Source organism: Haemorhous mexicanus, chromosome 8, assembly GCF_027477595.1.
Source record: "Haemorhous mexicanus isolate bHaeMex1 chromosome 8, bHaeMex1.pri, whole genome shotgun sequence".
Lineage (NCBI taxonomy): Eukaryota > Metazoa > Chordata > Aves > Passeriformes > Fringillidae > Haemorhous > Haemorhous mexicanus.
The window spans coordinates 27,895,574-27,920,332 of NC_082348.1; the positions used below are offsets into that span (position 1 = coordinate 27,895,574).

General features: G+C 39.7%; 1 protein-coding gene across 3 annotated transcripts; it reads left to right on the forward strand.

Annotated features, from left to right (window-relative positions):
- Positions 1-21: 21 nt before the first annotated feature.
- Positions 22-22,958, forward strand: SF3B1 (splicing factor 3b subunit 1). Of its 3 annotated transcripts, XM_059853368.1 has the most exons (25): positions 22-157; positions 5,187-5,353; positions 7,335-7,436; positions 8,108-8,222; positions 10,058-10,137; positions 11,259-11,426; positions 11,575-11,809; positions 12,598-12,810; positions 13,221-13,342; positions 13,944-14,141; positions 14,233-14,334; positions 15,606-15,785; positions 16,227-16,313; positions 16,441-16,711; positions 16,984-17,129; positions 17,217-17,363; positions 17,486-17,611; positions 18,014-18,235; positions 18,482-18,664; positions 18,757-18,868; positions 18,956-19,076; positions 19,355-19,486; positions 20,360-20,632; positions 21,101-21,317; positions 22,326-22,958. In XM_059853368.1, exons 1-25 carry the CDS (start codon positions 130-132, stop codon positions 22,482-22,484), a joined length of 3,906 nt encoding a protein of 1,301 aa, XP_059709351.1. In that variant the 5' UTR covers positions 22-129; the 3' UTR covers positions 22,485-22,958. The 3 variants fall into 3 exon arrangements, with proteins under 3 accessions (XP_059709351.1, XP_059709353.1, XP_059709352.1); XM_059853369.1 differs by lacking the exons at positions 22-157; positions 5,187-5,353; positions 7,335-7,436; positions 8,108-8,222 and adding an exon at positions 8,289-9,744; XM_059853370.1 differs by lacking the exons at positions 11,259-11,426; positions 11,575-11,809; positions 12,598-12,810; ... (15 more) ...; positions 21,101-21,317; positions 22,326-22,958 and adding an exon at positions 9,689-9,744 and having other exon boundaries at positions 10,058-10,134.
- The last annotated feature ends 1,801 nt before the right edge of the window (positions 22,959-24,759 follow it).

Here is a 24,759-nt window from a genome sequence, read left to right on the forward strand (position 1 = left end):
TGGGCGGGGCCTGGTCTCCGGCCCGCGGGACGGCGGCCGCGCCTGCGCGCTGCGGGCTCTGGCGGCCCCGTGTGGCGGAAGCGGCGGGGCCGCGCCAGTTCCGCCTCGGCGTCGTTGGCGCTGCACAAAATGGCGAAGATCGCCAAGACCCACGAAGGTAAAAATAGCACGGAAGGCCCCGTGTCCGCGACCGTCTGCGCCGCGCTTGGACATCGCCCGCTGCTTGTGTTTCTCCCCGGCTGCGGGCAGCGTCAAGCGCGGCTCGTCGGGCGGGGGCCGGGCGGGCAGGGCCTGTGTGTAATGGCGGCTGCGCTCGTCACCGCCGGGCCGGGCGGGGGACGGGCATGAGGGGGAGCTCTCGCTGTGCTGGCGTGGGACGGAGCGGCGGCCAGGCCTGTGCGGGGGAGGTCGGTCGCTGAACTCCCCACCCCCGGCCTCCTTCCTCCCACCGAGCCTCGGCCGGTGCGCTGTGCAAACCCCGCGGTGCCGGTGCGAGTTTGGCATCAGAAACGCCAACAGCGCGCGTTCCTTCCCCTGCCGAGCCCTTTGGCCTCGGCAGACAGGGCTGCAGGGCCCGGAGAACGGGTGTTGCCCGCTGGAAGCCGGCGCGGCCCCAGCCGATGCTGAGCCGCCGCGGTGCTGGCTGAGAAAAGTGCCCCGAAGGAGGGGAAGGATCGTGAGGCGGAGAGCGTTCGAGCTGCCATTTTACAGAGACTTCCTGCGGCCGGCTGTTGACGTAGGAAAGCGGCTCTGGGCTCGCTGGGCCATTTAGCGGCCGCGGGCTTTCCCAGGCGGGCTCTTCTTCTCCAAGGGGCCCCCTGTGCTGCTCTCCAGCTCTTCTCAGTGGGAATCAAAGCTCTCTTTGTGGCCATTGCCTGCGGCTTGCCCTGCGCTTAAGTATTTTCAGGCAGCGGAGGATAATTTGTAAAATTACACTGCTTCTGCGTTTTTGCTTCGGGGTTTTTCGTGTACGATAGATGTTCTACTGTGTTTTGTTTTAATTTTTATGCGTAGTTCACTGATCGAAAACTATCTCTGGATGGTAGTTGCTAACTGTGAGGGCGCCCAGGCATTCATTGTCTTTTAGTTTTTTTTGTTAGTTTTTTTTTTTTTTTTTTCAGTTTTGCACTGAAAAAGCTTTTCAAATGGAAATCCGTGGGAGTGGGGGTAATGTAGTGTTTAACACTACAGACCCAACCTGAATGTAGGGATGAAGAAAAGCTTAAACTGTTGTCCTTACTTTTTAAAAATTTAATTAGTTTTTTTTTTTTTTTTTACGAATTCTAGAGTGTTTTGGTACAATTACAGAAAATTTGCATTGTTTGTTAAACACTTATTGATTGTTCAATATACAGCTTGAAAGAAGCATCAATACAGATGGAGTTTGTGTCAGCTACATAGTTAATGGGGAACTCTGAGGCTGAAAAGTGAAGTTTCGAGTGGCAGCTTATGAAGCCTCCATAAATGTGTGAGCTTTCAATGCTGTTGAAGGTCGTTTTTAGTTTAAATTTTTTTTCTTGCTGAGAAAAGAACAGAGATCTTCAAACATAATAGATCTGACATGTGTAAGAGTGCTAAAGTAGCTAAAAATAAAGCCATGCCAGGGCAAGCTAAATGTGCAAAAATATGATAAGACATAAAAACACAGAACCTGTTTACCCTGTAAAATACCTCTCCAGCACAGGGTCTTCTTTCTTTTTTTTAATGTTTAGGGTAGAACTACATGTTGGTAGCAGAGCACATAGTTAGAGAAAGCCTCTCTGTGAGCTAGATGTTCAGAGACTTTGAATTCTCATCTGTTGGCTTAAATAATATTCAGCATTTGTGGTATGTTTCACATCAACTGCTCGTTAAAGTTACTTCTGATAAAATACCAAAATATGTAAACAGTAGAGTAAAATGCAGAAAAGGAATGATCAGTAGAATATTATCCCCTTCCTCTTATTTTTTTTTTCCTATTTCCTACTCCCTTTACTGTTTCTCTGTTTGTGAGTGAAATTTTCATTATGTTTTGCTTGGCTAAGCCAAAATAGCGTTTTCCACCTAAATATGTGGTGCTTTCCAAACAAAGGCTACCTGTGGCTACAGGCCTTCTGGTTCAAGGGCTTTTGTGGAGTGTTCTCCCTAGAGTGCTTCATTTAAACTGGCACCTGGAGGCTGATATTAGTTAAAAATTAGGGCTATCAGTAAGGTTTATTGAGCCTATATAGACTTTGTTTTCTTGGTATAGATAACCCAGCAGGTTTTGCTGTAGGAAAATGAGAATGCTCCTTACCCTGCTAACAGATAAAATCCCTGTAATTTAAAGGAGAAGGCCAATTATGAATGACACCTCTACCCTCTTAGTGAAATATAGCTGTTTTAAAAATATTGTTGGAGGACAAGGCCTGGTATGTTAGGTGTTGGTAAGAGCCATCAATAAGAAAATGTTTTTGTGTTGACAGGTTCACTGCAGAAATGCCCCAACTGTGTTACTTAACTCAGTTGGTGATAGTACAGGTGGGAGGCCAAGCAAGAGCAAATCTCTGTGGCCCATCCTGCAGTGCAGGGGACTCATTGGTGTGTTGTGTGCTGGAGCTGCATGGTCAGGTTGATTCAGTGAACAGGTGATGGTAAGGCATGATGATCCCATAGGCAAGATCCACAGGCTTTTTTCATGTTGAAGTTGGTTACAGCTGTGGAGTTTCAGTCAGGCCTTAGCGTGCCACTGAGGAGGCAGGGTGTTTGTTGTTCCACTGACTGCCCTTTGCAAATAAGGGAAATGCTGGGCTTGTACCCTCACATCACCCACTCGGTGCTGGGAGGGTTGTCCTTGGTTGAGATGGAAGCTCCAGGTATCCCCTTCCACCCCAGGCTGCAGAAGGAATCAGGAGCTTCATCTGCTCTCTGGGAGAAACAGAAATCACTAAAAAATCTGTGGATAAAATAATAGAGTTTCATTGGCTCTACAGCCGTGCCAGAGGATGATTCCACAGAAGTGGAATACCTTAAGAGGACACTGTAAGCGCCTCTGAGGGCAAAAGATCCCTAATTTGGAAGTAGTTTCTTTCTGCTGCTCACAGAACTAACACACTGGAGAACAATGTATTCCAAGTTCTGGACTCACAGGAATCCCCTGGGCTGTGCAGGATTTTACAGGGAGCAGGATGTACCCACAGGCTGGATTCAGGAGGTGCTCATGCCAGCAGTATAAGGCTTTTGTGAGGTTTCAGCTTCTCATGAGCTTAAGGCATCACGAGTCTGTAACACAGAGGTGACTGAAGTTACTCTGCTTCAGGAAGCTGCAGAAGTTCAGTAGCTGAAGTGGCTGGAGCAAGATTCCCTTTGTAAGCCTTTAGGGTGTATCTTCTGTGTGTAGGAATCTTAATGGGTTTAGAAACACGTTTCTGCTGGGTTTCCTCTCTAGACCAGTGCAGGAATTGCTGTTTTGCTGCCAGCTTTACTGTGCTTCACACAAGCCAGTGTTTCTTTCTAAGTGAACTCTTTTTTCTGCTGTTCTCACTCCTAGCTATATGGCAGAGATTTCTCAGGTAAAACTTGCCTCTCTAGAGATCATGCCTTTGTACAGGAGGCATAATTTGGCTTACTGTGGGTTTGTGCTTGGTTGTTGTTGTTTGTTGGGTTTTGGTTTTTTTTGGTTAGTTGCAGTCTGTGATAAGAAAAGGACCCAGCTGTGACGTTAAGGCTTGAAGTTTGCAGTGTTGACATTTTAAACTTTTAAATGAAGCAATTCTGATCCAGTAATTTGCATTATAATGCTAAAATTTTAGCTTTAGAAAAAAGTATTCTTATTTTTTGTCAGGTTTCCTACAGGTGTTGCATAACATTGTGTAGTGTCTTTTGCAAAAACGTGTCATATTTATTCATCCTGAAAAGAGAAGTGAGCAACAGTAGTAAACAATTATTGAATACTCAGGATTCAAGATTTATTTGTGAACAAGATTTCCTGTAGCTTTTTTGTAAATTGACAAATTTCCTACAAGTTAAGGTAGCGGGCAGTAGCACTACAGGTGGGAGAGGGTGAATCCCAGAATTATTCATGTTGAAAGGGTCTTTTGTAGTCCAATTACAATGTAATCCAATTCTTCCTCAATAACGTGATCCTTCATATTCCTGCAGCCATAAAATGCAGCTCTTGGGGGTTTTCTTGGCCATTAAAGGATTTGTTTGATCTAGTGAAATTTACATTGTATGGATAATTGTCTTTCCATATCTATTAACTCAAAATTCACATGAAAACAATAATAATTTTTACACAGCTGTGCCTCAGTATACCTACAGTTGCATTTGTTGAAGATTGTTGGATTACTGCAATTTATTTTTGTCTTGCATTACAACAGATGGAAGGAAGGCATGGTTTAATTTCCTTCCTTGTTTTTTGGATTAAGAAGTTAATGTTCTTTCTGAAAGTACCAAATTTCTGTGGTCAAAGATGGCCACCAGAGTTGATTAGAGTCAGATCCTGATACAGTACAAGAATGACAGAGCTCCCATTTGAAGAGTATTTTGTTATCCAGAAGAATAGCAGTCTTCAAAGATGGTGGTGCAGGCAGGAATAATGATGAGTAAATAACATTAGAGCTGCCAAAGTGAAAAGAGAGTCCCTAAGTTTTGGGGTATTTTTGTTAACTTGTTACCCAGTGGCATATTAAAGTTGGGGTTTTTATTTACTTATTCAAAGATAAGCTTTGCAATATGTTATGAAACAAATACAGTGTTGTTTTATTAATCTCAGTTTTGAGAACCTGTGCAGTAATTATTTTGAACAGAATTGTTTAAATTAGCAAAATTGATGATAACATTGTGAAAGGCTTTTTTTTAATGAGAGGATGACATTTGTTGTGAAAGGGTTTTGTTAGTGTAGTGCTGAGAAATTCTGCTGTGATGTAAATTAGCTTCTCTGCTTCCTCTGTCAGAAGGTGAGATATGGTAACAGTGAGTTGAATAGTTTGCTTTAAGCCATATAATTAAAGTACTCTGTGCTGGATCATATTAAAACATTAGGAGACGCTTTTTATGAATACCAGCTTATGAATTATGATTTTGTAGTTTTGTGTGTCATATATGTTTATTTCTTTAATGATAATCTTCCAGGTTGGGGAAAAAACTGTTTGCTGTACATACTAACATGACTACTATATTTTGTATGTATGTGTAACAAGACTTTGTGTGTGTTTTTACCCTAGATATTGAAGCACAAATTCGAGAAATTCAAGGAAAAAAGCCTGCTCTTGATGAAGCACAAGGAGTAGGCCTTGATTCCACAGGATATTATGATCAAGAAATTTATGGTGGCAGTGACAGCAGATTTGCTGGATATGTCACTTCCATTGCAGCTACTGAATTGGAAGATGTAAGTGATTTTATTTTGTTTGTTTTAAGATCTGCAATGTAACTATTTCAGATTTGATTCTGAGTAATTTTTAGTGGCAGGTGCTTGAAGTAGAACCAATTTTCATTAAAGCCATAGTGGACCAAGTATATCTTATCTGGGAAGCACATAAGGATGAAATAATTTGGGTTGAAAGGGGCCTTAAAGATAATTTTGTTCCAACCAACTTGCCTTGGGCGGGGACACCTTTCACTGGACCAGGTTGCTTAAAGCAACTTCCAGCCTGGCCCTGAACACTTCCAGGGATGGGACATCCACAGATTCTCTGAGCAGCCTGGGCCAGGGCCTCACCTCTCTCAAAGAAAACAATTATCTTCCTGCTAACCAATCTAAACCTACTCTCCTTCAGTTAGAAGCCATTTCCCCTTGTCCTGTCTCTACAGGCTCACATAAAAAACTCCCTCTCCAGCTCTAGGCTCCCTTCAGGTACTGGAAGGCTGCAGTTAGGTCACCCCAAAGCCCTCTTCCCCAGACTGAACAAACGCAATTCTCTCGCCTTTCCTCAAAAGAGAGCTGCTCCATTCCTCCAGTCTCTTGGTGGCCTCCTCTGGACTCTCTCCACCAGGTCCCTGTCCCTCCTGTGCTGGCCCTGGAGCTGGATGCAGGGTTCCAGGTGGGATCTCAGAGCAGAGGGGCAGGATCCCCTGCCTTGCCCTGCTGCCCACGGGGCTTTGGATGCAGCCCAGGACACGTTTGGCTTTCTGGGCTGGGAGTGCCCACTGCTGGGTCATGTCCAGCCTGCCCTCCACCAGCTGCCCCCAAGTCCTTCTCAGCAGGGCTGCAGTTTTAAGTCTGGCTTGTACTTAATGAATTTTGCTTTGAGAGCTTTGTAGGCCCAAGCAGAAGGCAAAAAGTTGTGGCCTGGTACTTAATGTTAGCCTTGGCTGGATTAATTAACTTTGTTCTGTTACTGCTGCCAGGATTACAAATGACAGTAAAAATTTTAATAAAACTTCAGCCAGCAAACTGTAGTGACTGTTTTAAGATTCCTGGTTCAAATTTCAGAGTTGTTTTTAAGAACTGGCTTTTTCACTGTGTTGTGTTTTCCATATGTATCCTGCTTGTAAGAGTACCTTATGTGAATTTCTAATGTTAAACTTTGGACCATATTTTTAGTTGCAGGTCAGATCTATAGGCCTTATCATAAGTACAGAGGCAACTATATCATATACTGAGAGAATTTTATTTCTAAGAACAAGGAAGATGTTTAGTTAAGTACTAGTTGGTATATGAGGTGGTTTTTAGTAATGTACTTGTGTCATCTGCAGACTTATAAGAATGCCTTATTAAAAATTTCCAGTACTCTGGGGCTCACTGAAAAAGTTTCATGGTTTTACGAGCAGTTTTTCTTTTGGGTTGCTGTAAATAATTGAATAGAAGCTGACTACTGATAGGAAGGAATAGCAAAAGCAAGTGCTTGTTATTGCCATTGTGGTTGAGTAAGTATAACTAAACTAACTTGAATCTATCTCTGAATTTTTTGCTGTTTCTGAGGCCTTTTTATAGGATTGGTGAGTCTTGTTCCATAAATATATATATAGCTGACTTGTATGAAAAATAGTTTGAATATCTTTACCAGTTCTCACACACCAACTAGGGAACTAGTTAGGTTCTAGCAGTAACTAGCTGGTTCTAATGGTGCTACCTAACAGCAGTGCTGATATGAAATACAGACTTTTTGTCTAATTAGTGTAGATAGCATACTTGATTAAGTGTAGCATATTTAAAATTACTTGATCCTTCTTAGTGATGTGAGCAGGTTTATCTGATTCACCAGTTTGGGAAAAATAAGAAATGCTATATAAGAAAGCTTGCTAAAATTTTGAATTACCTATTCTACTTGTCCATTTTCATCTTTTCTATGACCACAGCATGTTTATTTGATGTTAGTTCATCTAAGTATAATACCAGCATGACAAATTCACCATGTCTTTACTGACAGGATGATGATGACTACCCTTCCACAAGTCTGCTTGGCCAGAAGAAGCCAGGATACCATGCTCCAGTGGCATTGCTTAATGACATACCACAATCTACTGAACAGGTACGTCTTAATTGAGGGCACAGTAAAATACTCCTGTAAGCACTGAGCCAAACAAGTGTTAATAACAGATTTTGTTTGCTGGAAGTAAAAGATGTATGTAAAGAGCTGTGCTTTTTAAATGTTGCTGCAAGCTTGTTAAATTGCACAGGGTGATAAAGATAGGCACTTGTGCATGTAAAGCCAACATGAATAAAGAAACTAAACTATTGAAATTTTTAAAAGTTGGAATCGGATACTTTGTTAAAGTAAAATAACTGGGAAACTTAATATCCTTTATACTTCTCGTTTTTTAAGGTAAATGTAATCACCTAAGTTTTATATTCTTGGAGTATTTTCCTGTAAAATTTAAAAGCACAAGAAATAGCATTAAGTCACCCTGCAAAAAGAAGGGGAAAGGTCAACAGCATGAAGTGCTTTGGTAACAAGTGAATAAACTCTTAAAATACCAAATTTTTATCAGAAATTAATTAATAAGAAGTTCTGTGTTTAAAAAACTGAAATTCTACTTATGGAAGTAAAATTTAAGTTCATCTAGTGTTTTCACATTTCCTACATAGTGGAGGCAAAAAATAATTTAAGTATTTTTAATAATACTTAAATGAATACAGTGCCTGACACTTTTCATATTAGTCTTTATAAAACTGTGACTAACAGGCTTTCTTGGTTTTTAGTATGATCCTTTTGCAGAACACCGTCCTCAAAAGATTGCAGATCGGGAAGATGAGTACAAAAAGCACAGGCGGATGATGATAATTTCCCCTGAGCGTCTTGATCCTTTTGCAGATGGTAATTTATTTTGGCTTTTCTATACCCTGTATGAAATTTTTGTCTTTAATTGTCTTTAGCCCTTTGATTTCTGTTGGCATGCTTATGAACTTAGTTTTGTTTTAAACATCCCCTTTTCATAGAGATTTGGTTGAAAATTTAGATGCCATATTCTTCATCTTTATAATACGAGTTTTCTTTCCAGGTAGAAGGACAAGAAACTTGTCAATGAGCCATTGCCATAGAAACACAAAGGGTTAAAGGTTTCTCTTTTCATTTCGTTTTGGGTTGTGCGTTGTACTTTGAACAACTTGTGTATTGAGTGCTCAGATTCATTCAGTACCTTGATAGTTTTCATTCCAAGTTATAGACTTACAGGGTTACTGCTTTTGAAATGCTAGTAGAGCACCTAATTCTTACCATCCTATGTAAATTTTAGATGGTATAGCTAAAAGAAGCAAAAGCATATATAAGACTTTGATACTATTAATAGTTCAAGTCTGTTCTGATAATTTTAGAATGCAAGTCAGGAGAAGGGGTGTTAGTGGGTCTGAAATTTTCTTCAGGTGAGTGAGTTTCACGTGTGGCAATAAGGTGCCTGTTGGCTTAAAATTAGTAGCTATTTTGCAGGTTTTACAAATGAGAATTTCAGCCTGCATGAATTAATAGGGATATTAATTATTTTACTTGCTTAATTGTAATTGATATAAACATGTGTTGTCAGAATTCACAGGCCCATACTAACTGTCCTTAATTTCTTTCCTACAGCAGTACTGCTATATGCCAGTCCTGTCTGCATTCTTAAGGGTGCAGTTCAACACATCCTGTGTAGATTATGGTGAAAAAGTATTCCAAAGGAAAGTCCTATCAAAGCTAGTGTCAGAAAGACACAGCCAATTGGGCAGTGGTCTTCAGCATAGAAATGTTTAAGAAGTTTATTTTTTTCCCTAAAGTATAATAGCTATACCACTTGTATAGCAAATCTGCACATTTTTCTTAAAGAAAAGTGTTTATCTTGACAAGTCTCATTTCTATAAAGTTGGGCTTCTTTTAATGTATTTAAAAACTCAGTTAATGCAAGATACAGAGCATAAAACAACATATGGTGTACAAAACCCATTATCTGTGAGTATTGTTGTGGTGGTGTATGTACTGTATTGCATTCAGATCCCAATCACAAGTGTCCCTTGAGAAGAGAAGAGGGGGAAAGTGTCATCAAACAGTATTTTGGGGTTTTTTATTTTGTTTTGTTTTTTATTTTTAACGAAGCCCTGTTACAATATGACACTAGAAGGTCTGTGAGACATGTCCAGATTTGTCAAACTTATAAATGGGTCTTTATGATAAAACAGTTTAAACATTACTTAGGTATGCAGTAGTTATTTATAGTCAGATAACAAGTAGGATTTAACAGCTTACACAAGGTAATGTTTTGATTATAAATATCTTTCCAAAGTGTTACTAATGGTAAAGAGATAATTTTCTAGGCTTCTATTCTGCTGCTTGAAGTCAGAACTGCTGATGGAGACAAAGGCACGAAAGTGTACGTATTCCGGATTAGCAACCCAGGAACCCATCACTTCTGAAGACTCTTAACTGTGTTGTCATTTTATCATTTTTATCGGCCTTAAAATATTTGTTTGAAACTGCAGTAGTTATGTTTGTGTTCAAACAGGTTAAATTGATCAGCAAACTGAATAAACGTAAGATACATGTAATTTTAAAAATTTTCGATCAAAAAGTAAAATTAAATGATCATGGAATAATATAATACTAGAGCAGGACAGTAGAAGTCCATAGTTTCTGCTTATCCTGTACTCATTGTGCTCCATTCCTGTTGCTGTTCTCTTCTGCAGGAGGGAAGACTCCAGACCCTAAAATGAATGCCAGAACATACATGGATGTTATGCGTGAACAGCATTTAACAAAAGAAGAGGTGCGTGGCGGGGAGGGTTTTCCACTTGGGCTGAGTTTCGTGTTACAGCCTTTGAAAGCACGTTACAAAAGTGGGAACGCAAATTCTCTTGACTTTGTCTTGACTTAAAAGCCCCTTTCTTCAGAAAGTCACATTCTTCATATGTTGAAGCTCAATAGAATTTAAAGATTAAAGTTCTAAAATACATCTGTTCTGTGTAAGCACTGCAGGGGAAAATAGTCTCAATACATTTTGATCTGGATTTTTTTAAAATAGACCTTGGACTTTCTCTTGTTTATTGTCTTGCAGAGGAGGAGAGAAAATCTAACAGTAACTGAGAATTACTCAGTGTGAGAGATGTTTGCTCTTGTGAGCTCTATGTATAGGAAAGCCAGGGAAGTTTTAAAAGGATTTTGATGAAATACCTGCAACAGATATTGTAGAACTAAGATTGGGTAAAAGATTGGCATTTGGTTTTAGGTATTAAAATAAAAAGGAGAAAAACAGCATGCTTTAAAATTAATTTTAATATTTAAAAAGATGTTGGTAATATAAACACAGTACCATCTTGCTAATTGGAACAAGACCTTGTAGTTCCAGTGACTTTCTAACATTGATTTAATCAAAGTGAGGAATTACTTCAGAATTTTGGCAGTCTAACTGCTCATGGATCCACTGATAAGTGCAAAACAGTCTCTGTTGGTGTGCTGTTTCAGCAGTATCATCTCAGTAATTAAAATAAGAATGTCAGGGCTTTTTTATGTCATGGGATGTAGCTCCTGTAAACATATTTTCTGAGTCATCCATCTTTAGTTTACTGAAGTACTTACTTGAAACAGGTGGGTAGTGGTCTTAAGGCATATACCTATTGGTGACAGAAACTGATAGCTCTAAAAATTCTCTGTGCATTTGCTGTGAGAATGGCTTTTATTGAAAAATTAATTTTAAAACAGCCCCTCAAACACAGCTGCTCTGGCACTATAGAAGAATTTGAAAAAACAGCGGCCTTGAACTAAAAACAGTAGCTAATTGCAGGTTATTTGAGCAAAACCTCAAAAAAAGCATAAAAATATATTGAAAAAGCTCTTTTAAAGGTATAATTTGGAAAGTTCTTACGTTTTTGTTTCTGTGCTCTTGAACAGAGGGAAATTAGGCAACAACTAGCTGAAAAAGCTAAAGCTGGAGAGCTTAAAGTCGTCAATGGAGCCGCTTCTCAGCCACCTTCAAAACGCAAACGGCGTTGGGATCAGACAGCTGATCAGACTCCTGGTGCTACACCTAAAAAATTGTCCAGTTGGGATCAAGCAGAGGTAATGACCTGGTGCTCATCAGCTACAGAATGCATTGTCTGTGCTAATCCTCTTGAGTGTCAGAAGTTTCTTACTGTACTTAAGAACAACTAGCAGTGTTTTATTGTACAGGATGAGATACTGACACTTTTGGTTTTGTCTTGTGCAGACTCCTGGACACACCCCATCTCTGCGATGGGATGAAACTCCAGGCCGTGCGAAGGGTAGCGAAACTCCAGGTGCCACCCCAGGCTCAAAGATCTGGGATCCAACTCCCAGTCACACTCCAGCAGGAGCTGCAACACCCGGCCGGGACACGCCTGGTCACGCAACACCGGGCCATGGAGGTGCCACTTCCAGTGCACGGAAAAATCGATGGGATGAAACCCCCAAAACAGAAAGAGGTATTTATGGCAAACTGGGAGGTGCATGATAAGTTTTGAATGGTTAATTGTACTGGGTTTTTTCACCTTAAGTAAACAATGAGTTCAGAATCCAGGCAAAAAGTAATTATATTCTGACATCTAGTGGTTGAGGTGGGGAGTTGTTCTTGTCTGAGTTCTCAGCATCGGGTTCTGCCTGTGCCTGGGTGGCATCCATGAAAGTATCTCAGCTCAAATATGGAACCATAGTTTTGTCATAGCTAATGACTGCTGGAGGTTGGGTTTTAATGTATAAAGGACGCAGTGAAAAAGCACACATTGAATAATGTTTCATAATATGTTTGTGTGTGCTGGTTTTTTAATTGTTATGGTTTTTTTTAAGAGGTTGTTATTAAAACAAGTTAGAGAAGCATCTCACCTGCCTAATTTGAATTTGACTCTGGTGTCAGCAGTGAAACACCTGTTACCTAATGCTTTTTCAAGGTAGTACATAGAATACTTTGTTCAATTCCTTGAATATCTGAGTAGATCTTGTTATTTTAGAGTCTTATCTTTTTGTGCTAAAATTCAGTAAGAAGATGACACTTTTTTCATAAAACAAAGTTCTCTGTTGGATATTTTTAGTGTAATGCCTGGGTTTTTTCAATACTCAGTAAAGTATTTATATTTATTTCAATATTCAGCAAAAAGTCTTTACTTTTTGCCTACAGTTTGTTAATTTGATACTGAAAATGGACTTGAATATTGATAGTATAGTTGGAGTACATACTGTTCAGCTTTCTGAGAAGATTGGGTTTGTCTTCCCTTAGATACTCCGGGCCATGGCAGTGGCTGGGCTGAGACACCTCGTACAGACAGAGGTGGTGACTCCATTGGTGAGACACCAACCCCAGGAGCCAGCAAAAGGAAGTCACGCTGGGATGAAACACCTGCAAGCCAGATGGGTGGCAGCACTCCTGTTCTGACACCTGGCAAAACACCCATTGGTACCCCAGCTATGAACATGGCAACCCCTACACCAGGTAAGCTCAGTCCCTTGTCCAAGGCTTCTCTTTGTGTTGTGGGAATGAAGAATTTCCCTTTGTATTGTCTTTTGAAACAGATTTCTGCCCAGCATGCTCTCCTGCATATATGAAAGCAGTCAGTGTATGCTCAGTTTACTGTTTTTGTGGCAATGCCCACAGCAACTCATTTCTGGAGAGGAATTGAGACTAAGGGTACATGTCTGTTGCTGTTCAGTTTAGTTGGTAAAAAAATTGATACAAGGCTCTGTAAAAGTTTGATATCTTATTTGGCTACAGAATTCAGGTGCTATGGAAACTTTGACTCAAGAGGGCATTTAAAAGTTAAGTAAAGTAACCAAGTCATCTGCTTCTGCATACAAAAGGATTTCTTTTTTAAATACTTTTTTTTTTTTTTTATTTGAATATAGGTCACATCATGAGCATGACTCCTGAACAGCTGCAAGCTTGGCGCTGGGAGAGGGAAATTGATGAGAGAAACAGACCACTTTCTGATGAGGAATTGGATGCTATGTTTCCTGAAGGATATAAGGTAATTAATCTGGATTAAAGTAACAGCAGATCATGATGAAGTTTTTTTCCTACCAGGGATTACTGTTTTTTTTTCCCCAGAAGTAGAATGTTTCACATTAAGTATTGATTGTACACACTTGTTTGACTTGAATTATTGTAAATCCCTTAGAAAGAGGGATCTAAAGGCAAATCACTACCGTGCTTCTCAGTGCTGGAAATGCCTGTCAAGGCCAGAAATGTACTCTGTATGGACTGATAGAAACTGTAAGTCCAGATGTAGACAAACATGGAAGAGGGTCACAATTACTGAGACAGCAAGTATACTATGTTGGTTCAGTTATTGAAGTACTTCTTTAATCCTTGGACACTTCACAGTTTATTATCCCAGCTCTCAGCAGTGGGAGTGAGCTTTCTTCTGAAACGTTGGCAGTACAGGATAAGTGCAAATACAAGCTCTCAGGGTGAGTTTGTATTGCTGGCAACACGGGATCTGTTGTATGCAATAACACACAAATCCCCAAACAAATAAAGTGAAAGCTACGACTTCAAGCAATATTTTGTATTTGCTGGGTTCTTCATATCTATTGCAATTAAAATGAATTTTGTTTTTCCTTCTTCAGGTTCTCCCACCCCCAGCTGGTTACGTGCCCATCCGTACTCCTGCGCGGAAGCTCACGGCGACTCCGACGCCGCTGGGGGGTATGACAGGGTTCCACATGCAGACAGAGGACCGCACTATGAAGAGTGTCAATGACCAGCCCTCTGGCAACCTGCCATTCCTGAAACCAGATGATATCCAGTACTTCGACAAGCTGCTGGTAAGGGAGATTTCACTCATACTGCTTGAACTTCCCTGGTTTCTTATGATTATGTGGCAATGCCCATTTATTTGTCTGGAATTATTTGTAGGTTGATGTTGATGAATCGACTCTGAGTCCTGAGGAACAGAAGGAGAGAAAAATAATGAAATTACTTCTGAAAATAAAGAATGGCACGCCTCCCATGCGAAAGGTAAGATGAATTGTCAGATATGTTTATGTAATCTCATTTTTCAAAAACTGGTGTTTGTTTTCAGGTTTAGCTTCAGTTGTCCATGCGATTCTCTTGAAGGTCTCTCCTAAGCTTTGCTATCTGTTGTGGTTTAAACCCAGCTGGTAACTAAGCCCCACACAGCTCTTGCTTCTCCCCTCACTTCTCTGGATGAAGGGGAGAATCAGAACAGTAAAAGTGAGAAAACTTGTGCACTGAGTTAAGAAGAATTTATTAATAATAATAGTAAAGGAAAATAACAAAAAAAAGGGGTGAAATAATCCCTGAGAAAACAAGTGATGCAGATGAAAAAGAGTTGTTCACCACTAACCAGGTGATGCCTAGGCAGTCCCCAGTAGTGACTCTTGGCCAGCTTTCCACCTGGCTTGTGTGCTGAGCCTGGTGCCATATGATGTAGAGCATCCCTTTGGGCAGTTTGGGCCAGCTGTCCTGTCCCCTCCCAATTTCTTGTGCCAATCTGCCTTCTCAGTGAGAGGGTGGGGTCAGAGGGAGAAAAGGCCCTGACTCTGTGTAAGCCCTGCTTGGCAGTAACTAAACAACCCTGTGTTATCAGCCCTGTTTCCAGCACAAATCCAGAACACAGCCCCATACTAGGGGCTGCAGAGAAAATCAACTCAGTTTCAGCCAGAACAGCACACTCTGTTTCATGCTTTTGTTCTTCCTCTTCTATATCTGTATGGCTTTTTGTTATTCAGTATAATTTAATACTGCTGCTCTTTTAACAGTAATGTCAGTCACTAAAGGCGTAGGCCTTGTATAATTTTTGGTTTTTTTACAATTATGAGAAACTGGATTTATAGTGTGTTTTGCTTACATGGCTTTGTAACTCTCTGGATTTTGTTTCTTACACTTAAATTAGCTACTTAGTGTAGCTCCTATTTAAGTTTTGGCCTTAACCATTAGGTGATATAATGGCAGTCTTTTCTGCAAATGCTCAAAGCCCCAAGCTGCCTGGATGCAAACAAGGGCTGTGAAGCTATTTTTCCAAAGGGAGCCAGTATTAGCTCTCTTGAAAACTGCATGCCTGGGCACTAACAACACAGTGCTTGTCACCACACATTTGTGTTTTAACAGATCAGCATAAAAATGCTTGAAATAGTTTTGTGTGGTTGGGGCAAGTATTTGGAAGCCTGTGGATGCAGTCAGTTACATTTTAACTTGGTGGTACCTGTTTTATGATTGTTCAGTGGTGTTTCCTTAGTTTAACTGGCAGGTTTTCTGGTTTTGTTCAGGCTGCCTTGCGGCAAATTACCGATAAAGCTCGGGAATTCGGAGCAGGGCCGCTGTTCAATCAGATTCTGCCTCTGCTGATGTCACCAACTCTCGAAGATCAGGAGCGGCACTTGCTTGTCAAAGTCATCGACAGAATTCTTTACAAATTGGACGACTTGGTCCGACCGTACGTACACAAGGTCTGTTGCAGTTTGCTATTTCATCTCTGATTTGCATTTTGCTATTTTATATCTCTGATTTGCATTTTCTGCACTTTATGTGCATATGACAAGAGGATGATACCACTTTTTTAAAACGTATTTCACTTTCATGTTTCTTAAACCAAACTTTAAACTTTTTATAGTGTGATTAGAGTGGAGGCTGTGCAGTGTTGAGGCATGATGTAAATATGATCTATGCATATTTGGAGGTGGGAAGGACCTTACCTGATCTAGGTATTGTCTCCAGGCTAGATCCTTAAGAGACTTAACTATAAAAAACAATGCAGTAATTTTTTTCTGATCATTGTAAGGCTTTAAGCTTGAATTAATGGAATCATCTCTGTTTCAGGGACTCAGTGCTAGAAATACTATATAGTAAGTATTAATAAAAGGAAATATTAATTTGTTTATCTTTCTTAGATCCTTGTCGTCATTGAGCCACTGCTGATTGATGAAGACTACTATGCTAGAGTGGAAGGCAGAGAAATTATTTCAAACTTGGCTAAGGTAAAACACCATCCTTTATTAAAGCACTGAGTTAGCTTACATATACCTGCATGTTTATAGGCATGGCAGAACAATTAGCTGGGCTGTTCTTAAATCCAACTGGTATGTTTTGTGTTTTGTCCTGCAGGCTGCAGGTTTGGCAACAATGATCTCCACAATGCGACCTGATATCGATAACATGGATGAGTATGTCAGAAATACAACAGCTCGAGCCTTTGCTGTTGTTGCATCTGCTCTGGGCATTCCTTCTCTGTTACCCTTCCTGAAAGCTGTCTGTAAAAGCAAAAAGTCCTGGCAGGCCAGGCACACTGGCATCAAGATTGTACAGCAGATTGCTATTCTTATGGGTTGTGCTATCCTGCCTCATCTCAGGAGCTTGGTTGAAATTATTGAGCATGGTAAGTTCTGCTTTCCCAGACAAAGTTTTTTTTGCCCACTTAATGTATGGAAGTTTTTATACCTCAGTAAGGCACAGTGACAGTAAGGTCCTGGTTTTTTTGTTGCTATGGCACCAAGAAACATTTCAGCTGACTCAGAAAGATGAAGGAAGACTAATAGTAGTTCAGTATTTGTGAAAATAAGTTAATCCCTTTTACACTGCTGCTCTATTTTTGCTAATTTGAACTTAAGATGAGTACAAGAAGTGGTACTAACCCCTGATCTCTTGCAGGGCTGGTGGATGAGCAGCAGAAAGTTCGCACCATCAGTGCTTTGGCCATTGCTGCTTTGGCCGAGGCAGCCACTCCCTATGGTATTGAGTCATTTGACTCTGTCCTGAAGCCCTTGTGGAAGGGTATACGTCAACACAGAGGAAAGGTAAATCTAAAATACATTCTTTAGTTTGAACTGAAATGGATGTGTTCCTGCTGTAACTTATTGGAGACATATTTTACATTTAAATAGGGTTTGGCTGCGTTCTTGAAGGCAATTGGTTACCTGATTCCACTCATGGATGCTGAGTATGCAAACTACTACACCAGGGAAGTCATGCTGATTCTTATCAGAGAGTTCCAGTCTCCTGATGAAGAGATGAAAAAAATTGTGTTGAAGGTATGTCACAATGATAGTTTTGCATTGATATTGAATATGTATTTAAAAAAAATCCAAACAAAAGCAAAAATAACCCACACCCTACACCAGATTAAAATTGTTGGCTTTTCATTTCCTGTCAGGTGGTAAAGCAGTGTTGTGGTACGGATGGTGTTGAAGCAAACTACATTAAAACAGAAATCTTGCCACCCTTCTTCAAACATTTCTGGCAGCACAGAATGGCACTGGACAGAAGAAATTACAGACAGGTAATTTTGGTGGTTTTTTTAGCTGGGAAATTATTTGCAGTAGAAGAAAATTAGAATGTTCATTCAGGCTAAATACTTATTTTTGTCTGTGTCCTGGAACTTGATTTTTGTTTTTACTAGCAATTTAGAAGTTGTGTAGCTAAGAAGATTTTCAGGTTCTTAGGAGGTTATCATGACATTTTACACCTGTGAATGTCTTCATCACTTACAAAGTGGGGTGGTTCACTTAATTTATGTTCTTAAAAACACTAGATGATTTCTAAAGCTAAAACTAGTTTTTTGTAGTGGACTTAATATCTTTCTTCAGACTAGGGAAATTATTTTCAAGATGTAGAAAGCAGATTTTTCACTACTTTTAAGGATAATTTTAATGCTTGCTTATTTAACATTTTTGTATTTCAGTTGGTTGATACGACTGTGGAGCTGGCAAATAAAGTTGGAGCAGCAGAAATTATTTCTAGAATTGTGGATGATCTGAAAGATGAGGCTGAGCAGTACAGAAAGATGGTCATGGAAACAATTGAGAAGATAATGGGAAATCTGGGGGCAGCAGACATCGATCACAAACTGGAAGAACAGCTCATTGATGGTATTTTGTACGCCTTCCAGGAACAGACAACAGAGGTAAGGCCTAGTGTTGCAGTATCCCATTCACTGTAATTGTAAGCCAGCTCACTTTTATACAGAAGTGTGTGCTTCTGAGTTAGAGTTTTAGAATCCCTTTTTAGATGTCAGTGCTCCAATCAATGAAATCCAGAAGCAATCTCTGGAATGTTAGCGTTTTAAAAGCAATTTTAGATTATTGCAAGTTTAGGTAAAATGCAGTCTTGCTGTTTGTCAGATTTTCCTTTTTTGTTTTTTTCCCCTCAGGATTCTGTGATGCTGAATGGCTTTGGCACAGTGGTTAATGCTCTAGGCAAAAGAGTGAAACCCTACTTGCCACAGATCTGTGGTACAGTTTTGTGGCGTTTGAACAACAAATCAGCCAAAGTCAGGCAGCAGGCCGCTGACCTGATCTCTCGTACTGCAGTTGTCATGAAGACTTGTCAAGAGGTATGGACTTCTCTTCCAGATTTGCTCTGGCAGGTCATAGTAATGAGAGGGGAGAGGAAAATCACCTTCTAACTCTTTTTGCTTGGTTGTAGGAAAAACTGATGGGACACTTGGGTGTTGTTTTGTATGAGTACCTGGGTGAAGAATATCCTGAAGTACTGGGCAGCATTCTTGGAGCGCTTAAGGCTATTGTGAACGTTATAGGTATGTTTTGGTGTTGATTACTTGTCTGTTCAAGAGCAAAATAGAAAAACCACTCTCCAACTAAATGTGCCTCCTTGAATTCAACAGGTATGCACAAGATGACGCCACCAATCAAAGACCTGCTGCCACGGTTGACACCTATTTTGAAGAACAGACATGAGAAAGTACAGGAAAATTGTATTGATCTTGTTGGGCGTATTGCAGACAGGTAAGCTGAGTAATGTTAAAATATCTAACCTTCTTTGTGGGCAATTACTGTAGCAGAAGCTCAGCTTTGGCTTCTGGGTATTTGTTGTCATATCTCTTGATACTTCTGAAGTTGTGCCTAAAACTAAAATATTTAGCAGACACATTGTTGAATTACCTACTAAAGGAAATGCTTAAGCTTTGCTCTGTGGATAGCAAATGAATAGGTGTTACAGTTTGTGGCTTTATTTAAAAACCTCTCACATCACTGAAGAGGTAACTCACTTTATTCTCTTTCAGAGGTGCAGAGTATGTTTCTGCAAGAGAATGGATGAGGATCTGCTTTGAACTGCTTGAGTTATTAAAAGCTCACAAGAAAGCTATCAGAAGAGCCACAGTGAACACTTTTGGTTATATTGCAAAAGCTATTGGGTAAGTTGGTTTAATGCTTGTCCACTTCTTCACACAGTTACCAAATATTGTGATGATTGTTAGTTTTCTGGTGGGAAATATTCAAACTTCTCTACATTTTATATGTGCAGACATGGTTTTACTAATTTTGAAAAATACAATCACGTATTCTTGGTTAACATAGGACATTGCACTTCTGAACAAAATTTGTGGACTAATAAGGTTAGAATCTTATTTGGGAGTAAGAGCTGTTGTCTCATGGATCACTGTAATGTGCATTCACACCCTCTTTGTATTATTTCATAAACTCTCCTTTTAAATAATTTATCTTCTCTCTTTTTTTTTTTTTTTTCTTTCCCTCCCTCCCCACCAAATCACTAGTTTTATTGATTCTTAAAGGTTTATTTCCACTAAGGTCATTACTCCAAGTCAGCACATTGTAGAAGGCCCAGTTGCTGCCTTTAGGTGTGTTCTATAAGAGACTGATAACTGGCTGAATGCAGATAGAGCAAGCAGGCAGGAGTGCTGTAACTGTTCTCCACGCAGGACATAACTGATCTCTGTCAATGCTTGCTTTTGTACAAGTCTGTAATTTCCTCTGGGATCAGAGTAATAGTGGGGAGGCTCTGCTACCCTTCAGAGTTCACAAGAGGAAGAACAGAGGGCAGGGAAAAAGCTGAGTCTAGACCAAGTAAAAAATGTTAGCTATGAAAATAAATCCTTTAGCTGTTCTAGAGTTTAGTGTTTCATGTTTAGCATTCAGTTTGTTTTCTAGTTCTCTAAACTTTTTATGAGGGCTAAACCATGTTTCTCTGCCACTTCTTTGAAGCTTAACTAATTTTATCCAAATCCTCACTGAATCCATTGACATGGATGTCCATGTTTCTCTTCCAGGCCTCACGATGTATTGGCCACACTGCTGAACAACTTGAAAGTACAGGAAAGACAGAACAGAGTATGTACCACAGTAGCAATTGCTATTGTGGCTGAAACATGCTCGCCTTTCACAGTGCTGCCTGCACTCATGAATGAATACAGAGTTCCAGAACTGAATGTCCAGAATGGTGTGTTAAAATCTCTTTCTTTCCTGTTTGAATACATTGGAGAGATGGGAAAGGATTACATTTATGCTGTTACACCATTGCTTGAAGATGCTTTAATGGACAGGTGAGCACACTTCTTCTGTGGTACAGTTACCCATAGTCATATTTTTTGGTATATACTTGATTGTTAATGGTAGCAAATATGCATATTGTCCTTGTTTGCTAAAGGCTTTAAGTGGCCAGCATAATTTGCAAGCCATTTAGATTATATATCCTCCAATTTTGCTAATAATTCTGAAGATTAAATTTATAAAAGCATCTTCAGTGAGTCAAGGCTTCTTCCATTGAAACTGCTTTTGATACTTTCTATTGTTGGTACTTCTGTGGAATTGGAGTGCATTAATTTGTCAGAAAACTCCCATCTTTTTTCACTTTACTGATTTTTGATACTCTGCCTCTTGCTGTCAGGAAGTATGGCTTGAAAAAGTGTTATTAGTGCTTTCAAGAAAAGTGTTACTGAAAAGAAACAGTATGCTTGTCCAGTCATGTTGCTCTAAGTCTCATTTATGAATACCCATTGTTCTCTTTGCAGGGATCTGGTACACAGACAAACAGCCAGTGCTGTGGTGCAGCACATGTCCCTTGGTGTTTATGGGTTCGGCTGTGAAGATTCTCTCAATCACTTGCTAAACTACGTGTGGCCCAATGTGTTTGAAACCTCTCCTCACGTCATCCAGGCAGTCATGGGGGCTCTGGAGGGCCTCAGGGTCGCTATTGGGCCCTGCAGGATGTTGCAGTACTGTTTACAGGTATGGCCTTGTGTGCTGGGGCAGCAGAGAGCAGTTGTCAGGCAGGACTTCTTTCCACCAGACAAAAAAAGTCAGCTGAAGATGATTTCCAACAAAGGAAAAACTGGCTTTTTGTCTCCAAAGTATTATTTAAACAAGTACTCTGTGCCAAGGACTTGAATAGTGGAAATAGGCAGTAAACAGAGGGTTTGGTATAGGGAGATAGCTGATCACATCACAGAACTTGTGCAGAAAGAACAGCTAACTTAGAATATCAGTTGACTAAAATAGCCTGGCACTTTGATTTCTAAACTGGAAGCATCTCACAAATTTTGAGGATGTGAACTAATGACTGGGGAATACTGGAAGCATCTCACAAATTTTGAGGATGTGAACTAATGACTGGGGAATAAATTAGCTGTGGGAGGGGTTATGACAAGTAATCAGTGAGATAAATAAATGAGAGGACAGGGTTATAGTTGTGATTTGTCATTAGCCAAGAAAAAGAGTGAGATGTTTACAAGAGTGCAGCACTATAAACAGTGCTTTGATTAGACTTGGTACTGCTAGAGCAACACTGGGCAGTTCAGCTTCTGTAAATGGGGCAGTAAAATCTGAAGGCTCCTCTTCTGTGTAATTCTGTGTCACAGCACATGACCGTGGCTGTGTTGGCAGTGGAATTAAAACTCACCTAACAGGTGGGGAGCAAGGATTGAAGTCATGCAGGTCCGTGTAGGGAAGGTGTGACAGCCTTTTAGTAATAAATTGCAGATAGGAACTTTCAGACTTTTGCAGTGTGGGGATCTCAGGATGAAGATAAGATACATCAGTAGGAAGGTGAAAGTCTCTTGCAGTGTATATTCCTGCAAGTACTGTCTGTATATTGTTAGTACATGGAAATGTTTTTTCCTAGAGCTTTTATGTTCTGTCCATTTATTAAATGCTTGTTTTGCAATGCTTGATTAAATTCAATAAAAGAATATTGGAACTGCAAGCTTTTATTACATTTTGTTCTGTTTTGTTTTCTAGGGTTTGTTTCACCCTGCCAGAAAAGTCAGAGATGTTTATTGGAAGATCTACAACTCAATCTACATCGGCTCACAGGATGCTCTGATAGCACATTACCCAAGAATCTATAATGATGAAAAGAACACCTATATTCGTTATGAACTTGATTACATCTTATAATCCTCTTGTTCAGTTGTTTGTGTTTAATGCACAGCTGTTGTTCAGTTAAATGCTTCGGATTTCATGATGTAAAATTTTAAAATTTTGGAGATCAGTGTAGAGCTGGTCAGAGGCAGAGCTAGGTATCCAGTAGCATGATTTTTTAAATATGTCCTTGTTTTTTGATGTTAAACAGTTAAAGCCAGTAGTGACCAACAAAACAGTAATTACAAAGTACTGGAGGGATTTTGTTTTGGATCCATCTTTATGAAGATTTAGATTTCATTCCTTGTGTTTAAAGGGGAAGTTTATTTGAGAAATAAACATTTGTGTATAAAAACTAATTTGTGTGTGGTTTTTGGACAGAGGGGCTTGTAAAAGAAGTCCCTTTGGCTTAAGTACTTGTTTATGTAATGAATAGGTGGTTATAAAACATTTTAACCCTTTTTGTCATCCACTAGCTTTTGAATAAATAAGAAAAATGTACCAACTGTAGTTAACGTGTGTATCTTTGTCATGCAATAATGTTGTAGTAGTATCAGTTTATTTTCATGGAAAAAGTATTTAATTGCTTGTTGTTACTGCTTCATAGGCAGCATCCTGGTGGACATGGCTTGTTAAATTTTCAGAAGTTAGCAGTTTTATTGTAAATTGCATTTGTAAAATCAGTTGTGAAAATTATGCGTATTGATATATTTATGGGCTGTGCTATAATTCAATTAAAGAGCTAGGAAAGTTAAGTCCCCAGCACCTCAGATGAGGCAGTTACTAAGAAAAGCATTCTATTTTCTCATTTGCTTTTTGCCTTTTGTGTGTGTACTAAAAAAAAAAAAAAAAAAAAAAAAAAAAAAAAAAAAAAAGGTTTTGCTATCAGTAAACCACCTAAAACCCGAGGATAAATGATTTTGGTGGTAGTGTACATTACCATGTTTGTAAGGTAACAGGAGGCAGTGGCTGGCTATCAGACACCTTGTTCTGTGAGTCCTTGACTTCAGTGATTCATTTCCATCTTACCAAGTTCAGGGCAGTGGTGTTACCTGACTTGTCTCTGTTTTACATGAGAGTCTTTAACTGTTCAGCATAGAGGAAAATTTGACCCTACTTTTCAGGTCTAATTTTTTGTTGGGGGTTTGGGATGGCACAAGAGTGACTTGGGGCCCTTTTGTTAATAAAGGTACTACTGCTACTTAGGAAAGGGGAAAAGTGCCTTTTTTCAACAGTGAGTTGTATTCTAAAACTTAGGTAAAAACCAGCTGCAACTTCTTGAAGTCTTTATTGCTGAACTGTTTCCTCTGACAATAAGGTGCATTCTAGTCTATTTCTAGTGCTTTGTCACTGAATAGTATTGTTTGTGTTACAGATAGCCTGCCGTCTTCCTTGCCTCAGAAATTCTGCAAGGCAGAACCAAGCAAGTGCCAGTAGAGAGGGAGAAGGGCTGAAAAAAGCACTGAGTTTTGAGAGATGAGCCAAAAGAGAGCTCTGAAACAGGTAGGAATGGATGATGGCTCCTGACTTCTAGATATGCTTTAGCAAATTCATTGTTGTTAGAAATAAGTAAACTTGTAAAAATTTTCTCAAAGCGAAGGGGAGCAACTTCAAATTGTGATCATTTTTGAATTTTGAAGCTCATCACTTTTAAATCTCAGCAATACTTTCATAAATCTTTCTGAGGAAGATGCAGTATTTCTCTGTTTCCTCAGGAAGACAGAAAGGGGAAGGAGAACTCTGTGATGAAACAGAATCCTACATAAAACTGATATTTGTGTTTGGGTGTTTTGCTATCCCAGGTATCTGATATGAAATCAGGTGTGAAGTGGCAGTATTTAAGTGCAGAGTCATCAGGAAGCCTTTTTATCCTTCTCAAGACTTTGTGGATCTGTGGAACTCTTACCTAAAGAGGCCATCTCTTCATCATAGACTGATGGGATTTTCTGGGAGCCTACACAGATTGTAAAGGAATTTGCTTTTGTTGTTTAGCGACCACATTGAGTTTTATTCAGCATAGGAAGATTAAGGAGGAAATTTGGGGGAAATAAATAACTACCTAGATATGAGATCTGTCTATGTAGACCAACATCTTTATTTTCCAGTACAGACTAAAGTCATTAATAAATGGGAAAGTTTTACTCTGAGGTGGCTGCAATTCACCTGCAGGCTTCTGGTTCTGGACAGCAAAGACCAAGGAGTTTAAAATGAATTGAAGGATTTGGATCACTACTGTTTAAATTCCTTTAATGGATAATTAATTGTGCCATTAATGCAGAAAAACAGGCTAAGTGAACAAAACATCAGCTAT